The following is a 17,928-nucleotide window of genomic DNA, read 5'->3' on the forward strand; positions in this document are numbered from 1 at the left end:
CCAAAAATATTAGTTTGTTCACTCAAGGCTAATTGTTGGGGAAGCAGTTATTAGTGTGTGTGCTCTGCATGTGCCCAATCTTATAAAAATGAGACTTCAGTTAAATTACATTGGCAGGCTTGCTTTCTTTTTGAAAAGAAGTGTTTGTAATTAGTTAACATTACAATTTCTCTCACAAGAATAGTTGAACCTCTTGTGTCTTGGACATTATACAGTTTCAGGAGCACCCTGTGTGGCTGTGCTGTAGATGAATTTTAATTTAACTATTGGATTTTAAGCCCTCAGCTTCACTTGACACTTCCCATTACTTGAAATGGGTAAAACTGTGACAATAATTATATATATTTTAGAAAGTTGCCATGTGTATAAGCATCTATTTTACTTGAAGCTTTTCACCACTAGATGAAAGGTGGCTGGTGAGCAGTAACTACTGCAGTTCTTGGGCAGATGATGTCTCTTGTGTTATCACTCATCTGAGGATATTCTTGGTGTAATAAAACCTTAAGGAGCAGCAAAAGCAGTTTTTCTATTATCTCTTCTTTTTCAGATGCCTTTAGGTTGTTCTCAAAGTTCTGTATAGAGTAAACTTTAGATTGTTTGGCATGTGGAAGCCTTTGATAACTGTGGGGTTTTTATTATACCATCCAAAGAACTTTATTTGATTTGTGGAGCAGTGATGTGACAGTCTCTTTCCTATATGGACTTGAGTGCTGGGTATCAAATACCTGAAACATTTGACTCTCTGGTAGTATTTTGTTACTCTTGACTGTTCAGATTGAAATTATTGGGTGAAAATCCCTTAAATGGAGCTCTGCTTTAGGACTACCAGTATGTCTTTGAATGGAGAGAAATTATATTTATTACTTTTATCATCCTTAAAAAACCCCTGAAGCTACCAACCTGGAACCAGGCACTTCTTTCTCAGGGTAACAATGTTATTAGCAGCCCCTTGTGTCAAACTACTGTGCTGAAATTTTCCTGGGAACTTTGCTGTAGAAGAGGAATGTCCCTTTCCTGTGGAATAGGTGGGTGTGAAGGAGTTGTTCTGTGACTCCCTGCAGCCACTGATAGGCATCTCCTTGTGTTTCATGGAGGACCAAAGCTCCTCAGACCTGAGCAGAGCTGTAGCCAGATTTTACAGTGCTGAATTCCAGTGGAAAGCAGCCTCATTAAAATCAGCATCTTTATGAATGTAAAAACTGGGGAAAGATGAATTCCATTGTTCAGACTGGCCAGGGTGGTGCTCCTCTGCCCTGGCTGTGGAGATCTCCATGGGAGTGCTCATGCTCATGGATTGCCTCTGCCTGCTTTTATTCAGGCAGAAATTGGGGGTCAGGAGCCTTGCAGGATCGGTGGGAGGGTGTTCTGGGGGGGAAAGGGATGACCAATGGTGTTTGGTGTTGGTGGTGCCTGTGGGATGTGATTATTGGATGCACTTTTCTGTCTTTGCATTTCCTGGCGGTGATAAATATTGGCGATCTCATAGGAAAAATATCCAAGGGAATCATATAGTGAGGAATCTCTTGCAGCATCAGGTTCCAACCAAATAACTCTTCCCACTCCCCCCCTCTTTTTTTTTTTTTTTTAATAGTAGCTGTGGGAATTCATGCTTTTGCTCAATCCCCAAGAATCCCTTTGTGTTATCAGTAAATATTTTAATGTTTCACGGGGGAATCTAATATTTCCTGCTTACTAAACCTGTGATTATAGATAAGCATAGTAGTTGACCAGTGGTGTGCAGTTTGTGAAGTCTTCTTTGTGTACCTTGGCACCTTTATATGAAATTTGTCCCCCTTGACCTTTTATTTATTTATTTGTTTATTGAAATTTATTCTCATAGGAGATTGTTTTCCCCTGGGTATTTTTAGTTGACAAATGCAAATGTTCCTTCCTTTTAATTTAAACAAACAAACAAAAAAAGCCTGAAACAATTATCAGCTACTACAAATAAAAGATATCTTTGGAACCATCAAAACTCTGGCTTTAGAAGTTAGTGTGCTCCACCCAAATGCTTTTCAGGTAAAACCTTTTATTTGTTAAGGATGCAGGATAACAGCAAAGCCTTGGCTGCCTGATGTTCTGTTTTTTATGACCAAGGAAGCTTTTGCTGGGCTGTAGAACTGAGCATGAGCCCCTGCTTGTGTCCCAGCACTAATTATGGTGAACCAGCCAGGAGTGCTCCAGGCCCCTCTCTGGTGAACTCACAGTTGGCAAAATCGTTGAGAGGAGTTAAAAAAAGCCCCTAAAAACTGAAACTATTGCCTGAGGAAAGCACAACCATCTCACTTCCAGTGTTATCTGCCTCCAGGTGCATTGCTAAAAGTTGTCACTTCCAGCTCAGCTTTCAGGAATTAATTCACATGACAATATAAATGGTGAAGCAGCACAATTCATTTAAGTTTGTTTTATTTTAAGCAGGGTTTTCTGAAGTGCTGGACAGGTAAAATAATGTTTTTTTAAAGTTGGCAATCAGTAACTTAATTTTGTGTTTCTGTTCTTCTTGCAGTACTGTGTGCAAAAAACTTGGTGAAAAAGGACTTTTTCCGTAAGTAGCTGTTACAGTTTTATACATTTATTTATAGATGGAATAAATATTATACAAGTTCTGTAGTCCAGTGTTTGCATATGATCATTATATTAAGATATTTGCAGTAAGAGGGCTGAAGGCTTTGATGTTTTATTTCAGGGCTTCTATTTTTGTCTTAGGTGACACTCGGCACAGAATCATAATAATAATTAAAACACTGACACACTCTGTCTGTTTTTATGGGAGTGGGAAACAAATTTACCCACTCAGGCAAATTACATGTTTTTCAAATTTAGTGCCATATATTTATTAAGTTGTTTTTCATCCAAGAACCTTTTGTCAAGCAAACAGATGTGCTCCTGAATTATTAATAACCACCTCATAACACCGACGTACTCTGAAATTATATTTTAATTAATTTTAATAATGTTTTGAAAGAAGTGCTAAGAAGTAGATGAAGAAGGCAGAAAGGAATGCTGTTGCCTGTGTCCTGCATGCCCAGATCACCTGCCTGCCGCCTCCCACCTTTACAGGTGAGGAGCAGAAGGGAGCAGGAGGAATTTGGCAGAGCAGACCTGAGCTTTGGAAAGAAACAGAAGAGGCAGTGGTTTGAGATACTTCTGAAACATTGCTTATATCTGGATTTCTGTATTGATTACAAGTTCTTGTGTGCATAACAGTTTGAAAAACCCCCTCAGATGTGCAGTGTGTGATGCTGCAGCGCTGGTGTCCCAAGGTCCCGCTCCTTTGTCCCCATGTGCTCTCTGTGACACTTGTCCTGAGCCCTCTGCTGCCTGACCAGCTCTGGCTGAGTCACCTGAAATGCAGCTGGGGCAAAGTTGCACCTCAGCAGATGTGATGAATGTTTCCCCACCTTGGTTCCTCCAGCTGGCTCACAGCAGTGATGAGGGGAGGAATGGAAGTGTGGGGGAAAGGGCAGGACCTGGGGAGTCGGGGGTGGGACCATCCCTTGGGTCAGTTCAGCAGGAGGTGCTGATCATTGTGGGCTGCTCTGCCCCTGCTGCTCTTCCAGCCCTGAATCTGGAGGTCAGCACCCTCTTTACACTGAGTTTTGGTGTTCAGTGTCACCAAAAATAACCTGTTAGAGGCAATTCTGTTACTTCAATATCAACCAAAACTGTGATTTGATCTTAAATGTATAAAGAATGTAACTCTGTTTTCTCTGCCTTTGGCTTCTTTGTATGCTGATAATTTACTCAAACCTAAATTAGGAAGATTAAGGTGTTTTGATTTTTTTTTCCCAATGTGTTTGATTTACACAACTTTTTCTTAGTCCATATCAGTGAAATAAATTGCTAATTTACCCATATCCTGTGCTTAATATGTCATTCATAAAGTAGGGGTCTTATTTATGAATAAAAGGCAAATAAATCTTCAAATGAAAAAATAAATAACTGAGCAATGATAAAGGACTTCAAAGCATCCTGATCCACTTGGTAGCTTTTTTTTTCTTTTCTTCCTTGTAGGACTTCCTGATCCCTTTGCAAAGGTTGTGGTGGATGGATCTGGCCAATGCCATTCTACAGATACTGTGAAGAATACACTTGATCCCAAATGGAATCAGCATTATGACCTGTAGGTGGTAACAGTGATACCCAAAGGTTTGAAGTGAAATCCTCTAAATTACACAGACAATGTCAGATGTTCTTTATCCTGTCCTATGTACAGCTTGGAAAGTGTCCCAGAGTTTATTAGTTTGAGTGAAAAGTCCACCTAGCAAAATTCCACTTTCTCATTTACCTCAAAATTTAAACACTGCACTTGTTTTTCTGGTGCTGATGTCTGCAGCATGCTTACATGGACTAAAGTGTTGTTTTATTGTGGTATTTTCATGTTAAAATGAAGCAAGTAATTGACAGTATTTCCCTCAAACTGCTCTTCTCTTGATGCAATTTTTGTTGGTTGTGGTGCTACAGTATCTTTTTCTGTGTGCCTTTTGTTCAATTTTCTCTCCTTTCTGTCATTTTCTGTCCCAAATGTTCTCACTCTGAATTATTGTTGCCATCACTTAAGCACCTTTTGGTGCTTTTGAGCAATAGAATCAGTATGGCACATATATGTCATGGTTTTCCTCTTTTTCTAAAGTATAGAATATTTCTGTACAATATAAGTTATTAAAGCTTTGATTTTTATGTAGGTCTCTGTGCATGCTTTATTTTCCTTGTCTTTTATTCTTTATCTTTTTCCTTGGCATGAAAGATAGGGAAGGGAAATGAACTGTTTTGCATCATTGTATTCTCCTGTTCTGATCTCTGACTTTCCCCCCAAGGCTCCATTCCCTGTCCTGTATTATTAGAAACTGTTTGAGCATATTTATGTGACTTTGGCCATCACCAAACCTGCAGCAAATTGGAGTTGGTACACAGACAATTTCTTGTCCCTCTTTTTCCCAGTGAAGAAAAGCAGCTTGATGGGTCTCACAGCAGAATATGAAAGGCCTGGTTTAAAGTCATGTCTTGATCTCCTCCTTATTTGAATATCCAAGACTAAATATGTGAAGTCCTTGTTCATAATGTGTTAGTGCAGGATATAGAACATTTTCTTCACTGCTTAACAAAGTATCATGGCAGTTTAGTGAAATAATAATATTATGGTTTTATTATCCAAACCCATTTCAAGCTTAGATTCTGCATGTGAGACTGTAATTCATATTTGTTAAAGAAATGGATGCAAAGCAAGTTTTAAGTTCATGTGTAGCAAATGGCTCTCTTTTCAATTGAAAGAATTCTAAATTAACTTGGTTTTTTAATGGTACTAAATAATGGTACTAAGCCTATCAAAATATTGATTTATACAGAGTGGGTTTCAGACCTTTGCCTTTCCATGTCCTCTTGAAGGATCAGAGTAGAGCTCAAGAGAAATCCCTGAAACCAAGCACAAACTTGGACTGTTTTTCAGCTAGGTGGCTCTGTTAATGAGCATTAATGCACAGCTTTCCAGGGATGGAAGGTGGGAAGTGCTGAGGGCAAATCCTTCTGTAACCTTTGTGCAACTGGGGGAGGGACTCTGCCGTGGGAGCAGGGTGGGCATGGTCTGGCACTGTGGATTCTGTGCCAGAATTCTGTGGGGAGGGCACTGGTTCCCCGTGGCTGCCCCAGTGCTGGCCAGTTGGAAGTGCTGTGGCACAGCAGAGTTGTCTGGAGTGGCTGTCAGGGATGCTCAGTGCTCCCTGGGCTGATGATTTGATTCCCTTCTGGAGAAAAGAAGCAGAGGACGTGGGAAACGAGGGAGGATGTTGATATGCAACAAGAGTAATGGAAAAAAACTGTAAAATCTTCAGAAAAAATTCCTTTCTGGTTGGAACTATTAAGGAAGGATGATGAGAAGGTATTTTTAGGTTGTTTTATAGAACAAGCCATGGTTGTATCTGGATACTGTATTGTCTTTCCAAGGCTGTGATTGTAATCCACAACATATTACAAAAAGCAGAGAGAAAAAGGGGGGTTCTGGCAGAATGTTTTGCTTGAGCAAATTTGAAGCATCTCTTGCTGGATTGTCCAATGGAATTTAGACCTGTGTGAAGTATTTTTTGTGGGTGGTGGTTTGTTTTCTTCTTGTTCAGAGAAGTTCCCTGAAAAAAATTATTTTGTTGCATTAGTGTATTATTTTCAATATAAAAATCTTGTCCTCTAGGCAAAACTACTTTGTTTGATTCTGGCTGTTGAACTCCCTGATGACAGAAGTATATCCAGTATTTCTAATCCAAAGTAAAAATTTGTTGTGGTGTCAGGCCTTCTTATTAGAAAATAATCCTTTCCCTCTCCAAATTTTCTTCATAATAATTTAACCCCTTTTTAGTGTCACCTGTTATTCCTTACTCCAGGGAAATATATTTCCATTTATAAACATCTTCACATTATCTCCACTTCCTATTTAAAACAGCAGTAAAAGATTAAATCTCTTTGGTACAACAACTCACTGCCTGGCTGTTATTGTCAGGTAATTTTTTACTGTATAATTTACTCAGTGGCAGGTCTCAGCTTTTCATCTGCACCAGATATTAAGATAATTTTTTCATGTACCATATGGTGGCAGATGCAAATGGCACAGTCAGATGGAGCTGTTGTAATATATTCATGCAGTAATGTCTGAATTAAGTTGCTAATTCCAAGAGAATTTTGTGGTTTGCTAACCTGATTCAGCATAAGTAGATATTCTGTTGTATAAGAATTTTTTAGAAGGACTTCTGCAGTGCTCTAAAGTGCAAAAGGAGTTGGCTTCTGCCTTATGTGGTTCTTAATTCAGCTCTTAGTGTGAAAAGGAAGTGGTTGAATTAGCTGCTTGGATTCTTCAGCCTGGATGGGTGTGTGTGTAGAGAGGGGGAATCTGGGAGACTTTCCAGAAAGAAATTGCCAAATAGTTGCTGTCTGGATGTAGTTTAATGTCAGTAAAATACCATGCTTGCCCTGGATGTATTCCCCTTCCTTATTTTCAGTCTTGTTTGTGTTTCCCCTATTGTTCAGGCCTTTCCTCAGAGCTTTTGAATAACCAGACTTGACACATTTACAGCCTTCTTGCATTCAGAACTAAACTACCTAAACCAGCCGTTCAGGAACTTAAATCCCTTTTTTCTCTTCCTTCTCCTTTCTTCCCTGCTGTTGTAGCCAGACCTCTCCCACATTGCCCTGCCCGGTCTGCCCCAGCCTCCCTAGCAGCCCCTGCCCCTAAGGCACAGCAGGTCCCATCCCCTTTCTGTGTGAAAGGAGTTTGTACCATCACCTCCACCCAAACCTGCTCCTGGTCCCAGCTTTAGTCTGTGCCCCTCAAGGGTTCCCACATGGACTCTTCTTTGGGATCTCTCTCCAATGGAACCTCACCCAGCTCCCAAAAATAACTTCTCCTCTTCCCAAAGTCTCCTCACTGCAGCTTCTGCTGCTCTCTGGTGCCTTCACATCCTCAGGCTGCTGCAGTGCCCTGGCAGAATCACTTCTCTCCCCCAGTCCTCTGGCTCTATTTTGTCTGGTGAGTGCTAAGGATCCTGGATTTTTCTCAGGGAGAGAAGGCAGCAGCTCTGCCTAGTGCTGCTTTAGACAATCCCATCCTAGATGAGCTCCTAAAGAGCCATCAAACAGCTCTGGGCACCTCCTTTTCTTTCTCCACGTGGGGCTTGAGGCCCTTTGGATGAAGTTGATGCCCTTTGCAGCAGCCCGTGAGTACCACTCGGCTCTGCCCCTTTCCAGTCCCTTTCCAGTCCCTTTCCAGTCCCTTTCCAGTCCCTTTCCAGTCCCTTTCCAGTCCCTTTCCACCCCCGTCCCTGCCCCGTCCCTGCCCCATTCCTGCCCCGTCCCTGCCCCAGCCACAGCGCCTGGCAGGTCCTGGGGACCATCCCAGAGGCTCAGTCGCGCTTCAGTTGCTGCACAGATGGGAAATGCCGGGAAGGAAGTGAATGAAGATGGGAGAAAAATATTGGGGTGCTATTTTTCATTCTGTCTCTTCACACCCTCTTCTCCCCAGTCTGAAAGCAGTTGGTAGCTCAAAGCAGAACACTGAGATTATATTAGAAAAAAAGTCAGAAATGGGAAAATGGAGAAAAAAACCAAATAATTTGTCCAGGTCGTAAAAACAGTCTGTGTGACAGCATGGATTAGAAATAGGGAATTCCTGGCTTCCAAACCTGAGTTCATACCTCGTGATGCTGCATTTTTCTCTCTTTCTGGAGGGAGTATGTCTGGCTTGTGATCAGGAAGAGGTGTGTTTTTTCAGGAATATATTTTTCCACTTTCTTCAGTCCACATTTCTCAGCGAGGTGAACTCTTCAGGGAGAGTGTATGTAATGCCTTGGGGATGAAAAGTCACTCAATTCCCAGTGCTAGACAAAATAACAATTGTCCCCGTGTTCTAAATTTTTATTTAAATAATTTAGAGGTTTCTACTTAGGCATGAATTTGATGTTTTTTTCTTAGAAGTGAAAGTGCTTAGAGTAGGGAAATGAAAATTTCGGAACATGCAGTTCTTAACCAGAGTCTTAAGTGTAAAGGTTCAGAAAATATGAAAGTCAACAAAATGTCTGTGCAATTGAATTTCTATGTTTCTACTTCATTAATACTAATCTCATTGTCTCTATTGAAGTCCTGAAGCTGTGGAATAGATATTGCTGATAGGATAGAGTAAAAAAAGAAATATAAGCTCCAAGAACTTTAATTACAAGGAGGAAGGGAGAGTTATCCTACACAATGGGGGGGTTCTGGTTTTTTGTTTCTGGTTTGGTTTGTTACACTTTATTTTTTGGAACATTCTTTTTTAATAAAGAAATAAAATTCCTAGCTCAGGCTTTTATGTTGGAACTTTATTGCCAGATGATGTAAAACAAATGTAACTTATCCACCAAATGAATTGGAAATGTCAGCTTGTCCTACTGTCACTCTCTAAATACAACCATGGGTTTTTATGCCTGAAATGATGCAGAGATGTAGATGAAACATTTTGCTTTAAAGCCAACTAGATGTTACTTAACTATTTATTTTCTTCCTTTATTTAAAAAAAAATAGAGATTTTTATTTGGAAAAAATGCCACTTGTCTTGCATATTTCTTTTTAGAGTGTGAACCAACCCAGGTTTTTGGGTGCAAAAATCAAGAATAGATTATAGTAGAATATGGAGTTCCCACCTGCTTGGTGTGGATGGTGACTGTTCATCCCAACCCTGAGAACCTCACCCTGAAACATTACAGGAATTCTTGGAAACTGTCTTGTGTATTCAGCTGTTCTACATATTATTCAAACTGTTCTGTTATGAAATTGTGTTTAACCATATACCTTTGACTTTTTTAAAGCAACAAGGAAAACTGGAAAATTCAAGACAGGTCATGAAAAGTCTTTATTTTTAAGTGCACCTAAATTGTTCTCATAAGAATTTATTTTAAGTACATAAAGCATTGTAGACTGCAACTGTGCACGTGATTACCCATCTTCATCTCGTTTCTTTATGCAAAATTGGCATTGTCAAGGTTGTAAGGCCAAAAATCTGACCTATATTACACAATCAGTTTACTATTCAAAAAACTTTGGGGTTTTTTAATGTGAAATTTGTCTTTTGTTTGGGTTTGTTTTTGTTTTTGTGTAAATATGCAGTGGTTACTTTGAACCATGAGGTTTTTATGTCTTCTACTTCTTGGGTCAGTTGCTGTCTGCAGGTGGGAAAAAGAAGTTGTACAAGTTCTGCTTTTTGAAAAAGGAAAAATGGGAGAAGTGTTAACCTGATCACAGCTGTAGTTTTAAGCCATGCCAGTTAGTTAAATTATTTGGTTTGCCAACCTTGACAGTATCAGTTCTATCTTTAAGAAAATATTAAGATGTTTAAAAGCCAGTAAAGCCACAGTCAATGGGGAGATGTATTTAGATATTGGTTGATCAATTTTCATTTAAAAACAAATAAAAAAGAAGCACTTGGAGCTAAACTAAGGCCAGAATTTGTGGTCTGGGAAGAGAGAACTACAAGCAGTTCTTGGGATCTGAGCCATAGTTACAAATTCATTTCCCTCAACTTGAAACAGCCGTAATAATTCAGTATTGGCAATCACTGATTTATCTTGAGTGTTTTGAAACCATCCTCTGAAAGTTTTGAAAACAAAAACAGCTCGCAAAGCAATTGCCTCTGAAGAGCAAAGCTTCAACCAAAAAAAGCAGAAGTAAAGCAGCCTGCAGCGTGCAGTTTTCCCAAGGCAGTGCACCCAGATCCAGGTTTATTTCTGTGGGAACGCTGCAAGGAGAGTCCCGGGCAGGAGGGGAATGTGGCACGTCCCAGCCAAGCCCCTGTGCCTGGCTGTGTGGCTCTCAGGTGTCAGGAGTGTCCCAGCCATCCCTTACTGAGGCTAACTCAGCCTCCCCGGGCTGGGGTAGCTGCAGCTGGGGGATGCCTTGGCCTGGCAGTGCTGCCTGCTGGGGCTCCCTGCATTCCTGGGGCTCCTGCCCTGCACTGGGGCCGCTGTCCCTGCTCCTGCTGTCCCCAGACACTGCTGGGATGCCACAGCATTGTCCCCTTGGGGCAGGCTAGGCTGGGGCATGGGGCTGAGCATGTTGGGGCTGCTCAGAGCTGTGGTGAAGAGCCAGCTGCTCATGTTGCTGTTTGAACAGATTTCAGTTCCCATGAGTGCCCCCTTCCCAAATAATCAGGCTTTCAGAGCAGTTTGTATTCAAGCGAGCTCCTCCATGAGACATGCTCCCATTGAAGTCCAGGGTACATCTTACCTGCAGGTGACTTGCTCTCTCTTGCCATTACAGTGTGTGATAAATTTTTAATGAGGTGGTTGATGATCTTTCTTCCCCCAAGGTGGTTTCTGATGCATCATCAGAGTGTTCAGTGAGTGCCACTGACAGTGCTGTTTGTTCCACGTTTTTCAGATACATTGGGAAGTCGGATTCAATAACGATCAGCGTGTGGAATCACAAGAAAATTCATAAAAAGCAGGGAGCTGGTTTTCTGGGTTGTGTCAGGCTTCTCTCAAACGCCATCAACCGCCTTAAAGACACTGGTTGTAAGTAAGCTAAGGACAGGTTTCTTCTCTTTCAGCTCAAGCTTGCATGCACAAGCTTTTGAAAAATGACACTTAATTGGGTTTTTGCTGGCTTTTTATAAAGCTTTTCTATTCCAGGTGGTTTGTGATGGTATTTTGTTTTGTTGTATGATTTTGTGCCCTCATTTTGTAGATCAGAGGTTGGATCTCTGCAAGCTTGGGCCAAATGACAACGATACTGTTAGAGGACAGATAGTAGGTGAGTAAAGGTTTTTATCTTCTAGTTCTGTTTTTATCTTTAGTTTCTAAAGTAGCTATAGAAATAACTCTTCTTGATGTTAGTTTTCTATATTGAACTCTCCTTTCTACTGCCAGAGCCATTTGGACCTCAGGCTAGAATTATGTCAGTAGAGAATTTAAAAAAAAAAAAACAAAAAAACAACCCCAAAACCACCCAACAAAAACAAACAAACAAACAAAACCCCCAAAACAACAACAACAAAAAAAATCCCCCAAAAAAGAGGAAAAAAAACCCACCAAAAAAACCCAAACCAAAATGCTCAAACCACCTAAAAAGCCCCAAACCAAAATATTATAATAAATGTTGGGGCAAATAAGACCATAGATAATAAAAAAAAAAATTAGAAAGTTTTTCATTTCACTGTAAAGAATGGTGGCAGTTTGAGTGTGAGCTCTCTGTGAAAAGCTGACTACAAAATTCTTGGCCATTGAGAACTCCAGCAAGGTTGTGCTTCCTTTAGGTTTTGGGGAAAACCTAAAAAGCATCTTGCTTATAAGCAAGTAAAATTGCTGTCTGGGATGACTTGATCAATTAATTTTGTGTTTTCCTGGCTTATTAACAAGTCTGTCAACAACCTCAGTAACTGTGCTTTGTCATTCTGTGAACTAATGAACTTTAAATAACTTCAGAATTAAAAAGAAGCTGGCAAATTGAAAAGCAAGTATCCAGAAAAAACTTCATAAATACTCTTTTTGGTGCATTCTTAGTTCTTTGTTTGGTCCCTTCTCAGTTCTCAGCATTTCTAATAGGTCATGTAAGTCAAAAGTTGGTCAGGATAAGGAAGTTCTTTATTTATACAGCAAGATGTTAATGAGAATATTTGGACATGAGGGAAAGGAAAGTGAATTTTTATGTTCAATTCTTAGTTGAAATTATATCCAAACAGCACTTCTGTCAGCCAGGGAACACCTCTGAAATACTAGTCAGCAAATAAGTGTGTTTGTTTGCCTCCCTCTGTTGAATCATACCTGTGACTTTACCTCTTGGTGTGGCTTTAATCATCTGGCTCTGTCTGATCTTCAAGTGCTTGCATTAGGATCAGAGGGTGGTGGCACAAAAGAGTGAAATGATGGTAGAAATGTGGATTTGTAAGTGCATTGCTGACCCTTCAGGCTGTTCTCAATTAAATTTTCCACATGAGCTTGCACAGAGGATGAATCAGTCACTTCTCTGGGGTGTGTTTTGCTGTGGGTTTGGTTTGCTTGCTGGCCTTGGTCCCCTGAGCATCCCTGTGTGTGCAGCTTTGTTTGGGGGTGCCCTTGGAGGGGAGGCTGAGCTGGGAGCACAGGAGAGCAGCTTCAGGGTGTGCTGGGAGCTGCACAGCACAGAGCAGGGACTGTGCTCTCATGCTGCCCTCCAGAGTATGAACTCACATCCTGGTCAGCATTGCTGGGGAGTGCTGCCATTCATTAAAGGGGAAAAAACAACCCATAAACCCCTCCCCAAAGCAGAAAGGTCTGGGAGCCTGTGGCAAATGCCTTGCAGGGTGCAGTGACAAAGAGGCTTCAGAGAGGACTGGTCAGGGAGAAGCAGTGAGAGCTGTCAGCAGTGGGGCACAGGCTGCACTGCCAGGCTGCCTTTAGCCCATGTGCCTGTGGGAAGTGGGGCAGCCAAAGCAGCTCTGGCTCTCCTGGGATGCTGCTGGGGCTGCCCCTGACACCAGGAGCTGTTGGATTGTGCACTGAACCTACAGAAAGCACCTTGTCAGGTTGCAGCAGAGACCCAGAGCAAATCTGTGTTCTACCATCAGAAAGGTCAAGTTTACTCAGTCATGGTTCTGTTTTAATTTAATGCATCCTTGGTAAGATTCCAGAGACTCCTGTCTTTTTTTTATTTAAGTTGTCATTATTAATCTTCTTATATTTTAATCTTTCTTCACTAATGCAACTTTATTGAGTGGATGAATGAGGCTCAGAAAACTATATAATACCACTGTAGTAGTTAGATGGTAGAGAAATCTGGATTAAAAACAAGTAAAAGGCAGAATAAGTTATAAATATACTCTCAGTTCTTCCAATTATAAACTCTGTTAAATTAAGAGACCATGCAATATTGCAAACCAATATTAAAATGTAATTGATGCCTTCAGCAGATGATAATCTTGCAAATCAAGTGCACAGTGGGTATGCCTTGGTACAGGGACCAGGGGGATCTTTATCTTAAATCCCGGGGTTGTCTTCAGAGAGGAAGAAAAGGGGGCATTTTCAGCAATGGATCCAGGGGCATCTGAATTTTATCTTAATCTTGAAACTCTTCTTTCTGTGCCACTACTTTATTTCTGATGTGGCAGTGCAGAAAAAAATAAGCCCTTACTTATTACAAAATGAAGCTGTGCACAGATTTTGCTCCTCACATAGGCAAAGGGGAGGTAATTGCCTTTGTTTATGTTAATTTCTGTCTCTTTTTGCTTGCCCAACCTTGCCTACCTGCAGTGGTGTGAACTTGAAGTGTGTGGGGTTGTGGCAGAATAAATGCATCATGTGAGATCCTGGTTTGGTTGAATTTAAAGGTGTCTTTCCCTCTGAAGTTGTTTTGTAATGTTAGAGTTCATGGACCATGAGGGGTTGATGTGGATTAGGAATGCAGCAGGTACTCCAGGGCTCCCTGGGTTGGTCTGTTGAGTTCTAAGCTTCAAAACATGTTGGTGAAAATTTGGGGACTCAGGCAAAATCTGCCAGTTCTGCTCCAGCTTTTTAAACTTTCTGATCTCTACAAAAGTTTGGTTGCATCCAGGTTAAGATCGTTTCACTGCATATAAATAGGACTTGAAGACAGTTGTCCAGAGGTATGTTAATGCCACCTCAAGAAATGTGGGCCACAGCACGTATTTAGCTTTTTAAGCAATTGTTTTATTGTTAAAGGCATAACAAAACATCAAAAAACCACCCCAACCGCACAGGAACACAAGTGTCATAAATTATCAGATTGGACACTTTCAAACTGTGATATTGGGAACAAAAGCAGCCTAAAAAAAAATCTTTGTTTTCATAATTGCAGTACAAAAGCTTCAGGCATAAATACCCATTACAGTGAATCATGTAAAAAAAAAATTAAAAGTGAAGCAGTTTTGGTGAGGGCAAGCAAGGGCTCTTCAGGCTGCCTCGTGTGAGTTGCCCTTGACTTCTTACTGCTGGTGTTAGAAAGTAGCCAATAAACCAAATCTGAAAGTGCTTCTAGCAGTTACATTGTGCCTGGTTTTGTGTTTGTGTATCTGTGTGTGTGTTCAAACCCATGGGTGCACAAAATACGTGAGAAGGAGTCAAAACCAGGGAGGAATTCCTTATTTTAGCTCTTCCTGTTCAGTGTTCTGCTGTTGCCCCGTCCCAGCCGTGTGTGAGGTGGCACCCCAGTGCCACCAGTTGAGTGTCACAGTCCATCTCAACACACAAAATTAATTGCAGTTTCACAGCTCACTTCCTCTTCTGCCTTAACATGCACTCATATGCCTTAAGCTAACTTTTTTTGAAGTAAGATGTAGAGAATTCCATGTATGAAAACAGAGATCCTTTGCAAACATCTTTGACTTGTGAGAAGGAAAAAATATCCCAAACCTGTCTCAGCTTAATCCTCCAAGTTGTACCAATTCTCTTTCAAATGTAACCACAATTTGCATTCAGATGCCACATTTTTAATAATTCTTTTGTTATCCTAATAGTCAGTCTTCAGTCCAGAGACCGAATAGGCACAGGAGGACAAGTTGTGGATTGCAGTCGGTTATTCGATAACGATTTACCAGATGGGTAAGCTGACATCACTGGGATGGAAACACAAATCCAGCTCATACAACAGGCTGCTGTGATAGGAGAACTCAGTGTGCAAATAAATAGTTTTAAATCTTGCACTCAGAGTTGTGCAGTTCTGCATTCAGAACAGTAGCTGAGCCAGCTGGGGTGCACAGAGCAGTTGATAGTTTGGCTGTTCTCTTATCTCCACTTGGAAAAAGGGAGGTGACATATGTAAAGAAATGCTTTGTAAAAGAACTTGTCCAAAAAACCACATATTTCAGATTAAATCACAGCCAGCAAAGTGCCTTATGCATGCAGTAGTTTTGTAGCAAGGAAGTGACCACACTGCCTGGCTGCCCTTCTGCAGCACTATGCAGAGGTGTAGATCCACTGTGATAAACATGGATCACTTCTTCTTCATGCACCTCTTAGGGAAGAAAACGTGACTGGAAAAGGTAATGAAGCCCAAGTTCTTGCTGTATTTACCTTCCAAAAGTAGGATATAGGATTCTTGTTTGTCCCTGTGAGAGTTAATGACATCATTATCACTTAGAACAGTTTTGCAAACACAAGAAAATACTCTGGTTTAGGTTCTGGTGCTGTCAGCAACTTCTTCAGAGCAAACACAGACTTTCTGAATGTGATTCTTGGCAGGTAAAGACAGGAGAAAATGAGTTTTCAGAGGATGAATTTTGAAATGCAAATCATCATCCTAGTCTGTAACAGCATTCTTTTGTTAATTTGGAGTCAAGATAAGTCAAAAACATTTTTGAAACTGCTTCTAAATTTTCACTTCAGAATGTTCCTTACATAAATATTGCTCACTTAGTTGTGTTAACTGCAAAGTTTGCTGTACAGCCTTGTGTATTTCAGTGTGCAAATTTAATGATAATTCAAAAGTTACATTATTTGAAGCTGACTTTTTAATGAAAGCAAGCAGTGCGTGAAGATGCTATGAAAGCATTTGCTAGAGTCAGTGGTCAGAAGAAGTTAAATGCATTATTAAACATGTTTCCAAGAAGTTCCTTTATGTGGCTATTTGGATTTAATTAGAATTCAATTCATTATTGAATATGAAGGTGTGATACTGTTAATGATGTGCCTGGTTCCAAGGGAAGAATATGTTAAACCATTTCAGAGTTGAACTTTCAGTTGTTTCCTGTCTCCTCACTCAGCTCATGTGATTCATAGCAGTGTAAGTCTTCTGAGCTGGGCATTTCTGTTGGGAACGTTTTGTGCCCTGGTTTCCTGGAAATGCCACCCAGTGCCTTATGTGTGCCTGTGTGCCCTGCAGGTGGGAGGAGCGCAGGACAGCTTCTGGAAGGATCCAGTATTTAAACCACATCACACGGACAACTCAGTGGGAGCGACCCACACGGTGAGGAGTTCCCTGGGACCCTGCAGGGAGGATGGAGTTGGGTTATTGAGCACTTCCAAGGGGCTCTCACAGGGGGATTGGGTTGCCCATTCCTCTGCTCAGTCACTCTGCACAAGCTGAATGCTTTCCTTCTTCAGCATCCTTCTCCTTCAGTCTGCCTAATATTTAACTCAGAAGATCATTCTGACTCCTTTTTTCCCTGCCCTGGTTGTAACATCTTTGTTTTCTTGTAGAGATGCTGTGGTAGAGCTCTATAAATACAGACATTATTTTTTGCAGACATCTTAAGGGGTGAAGAAGTGAGATCATGAATAGCTGTCAGACCCTGCCCTGTGACCATGTAACCCAGCACAGTTACAGCTGATGGCTGCAGAGTGTGTTTGGAAATCATTGTGATCACTTTTTCTGATCACTGTAAATGGGTGTTGTGAAACTGTTCCTCAAGCCACTTTTGCTGTTGCCTGTGTTTCAGGCAGTGTCATTGCATTTTTATCAGAATCCTCTGCAGATTGTCTGTGCCTGCAGATGTTCTCTTCCATTCTCAATATCATTCTGATCCCTGCATGGATATATTTGATTTTAAATAATCTGGACTGTTAACACTGTCAGCTCTGATACGTGTTTGCAGTTTTGGATTGAAAGGACTGAACAGCTTTTTGTTTTCCTATTTCTGGTATATTGTATATTCTGGTATATTGAAATACCCATTCTAAGCTCTAGACACAGTAGAAATCCAAATGCAAAATGTATAATTTGTGTTGGGGATTTCTTGTGACCTTGTAAATCTCCCTTTAACCCCTTTGAAATCCTTCTGAAAGTGGCAAAGATACAAAATCACGCTGGTCAATGTTGCTCTTGTGAGCAACTACTTTTATTCTTGCTTAGCCCTTTTTCACCATCCTGGCCTAATAACATTCCTTAAAAGTTAGAAGGAATAACAAGGCCTGATCACTTCCTCAGCCACACAAAGGCAAGGTGAGAAAGTTTGGAGGTTATTGGAACAAGACAGCCCCTGTGGCAGGGAGAAATGATGAGGAGGACTCCATCTTATCAGAAGGCTAATTAATTATTTGATTACACTATATTATTCTATACTATATTACATTACATCTAAACTGCACCTGCCAAGCACTCAACTCTACTCAAACTGTACAGAATCTTGTGACTGTCAGCCCACAGTCCCCACACACACACCTGGATTCAATTGGCCAATGAATCAAAACACTCACACCAGAACCCAATTATCAGTTCCCTTCAGGTAAACAATCTTCCGTGATGCATTCCACTTGTGAGCAACACAGGAGCAGTAAATGAGATAAGAATTGTTTTTTCTGTCTCTGAGGTTAGAGAACGTGAAACCCAGAAATATTCTTGAGAAGAATTGTGCCTTGCTTTTCTCTGTGAAGAGAAATGTGGCAACAGGAGGTGAGGAGGTTCCTGGTTCCTCTGGTGGGCATGGACCAGGAGCTTCCTGCTCCAGTCGAGGTGTCCTGCTGTGTAAGATCCGTGTCTTGGGCTGTTGTT

General features: G+C 40.9%; 1 protein-coding gene across 1 annotated transcript in view; it reads left to right on the forward strand.

Moving 5' to 3' along the window:
- Positions 1–17,928, forward strand: part of SMURF2 (SMAD specific E3 ubiquitin protein ligase 2) — a 61,091-nt gene that overhangs the window by 25,349 nt on the left and 17,814 nt on the right. Inside the window, exons 2-7 of the mRNA XM_066565867.1 lie at positions 2,507–2,545; positions 4,015–4,123; positions 10,888–11,021; positions 11,194–11,259; positions 14,957–15,041; positions 16,321–16,404. Coding sequence (XP_066421964.1) covers positions 2,507–2,545; positions 4,015–4,123; positions 10,888–11,021; positions 11,194–11,259; positions 14,957–15,041; positions 16,321–16,404 — 517 coding nt within the window. The remainder of the gene's footprint in view (positions 1–2,506; positions 2,546–4,014; positions 4,124–10,887; positions 11,022–11,193; positions 11,260–14,956; positions 15,042–16,320; positions 16,405–17,928) is intronic.

The sequence above is a fragment of the Molothrus aeneus genome, chromosome 26, assembly GCF_037042795.1.
Source record: "Molothrus aeneus isolate 106 chromosome 26, BPBGC_Maene_1.0, whole genome shotgun sequence".
NCBI lineage: Eukaryota > Metazoa > Chordata > Aves > Passeriformes > Icteridae > Molothrus > Molothrus aeneus.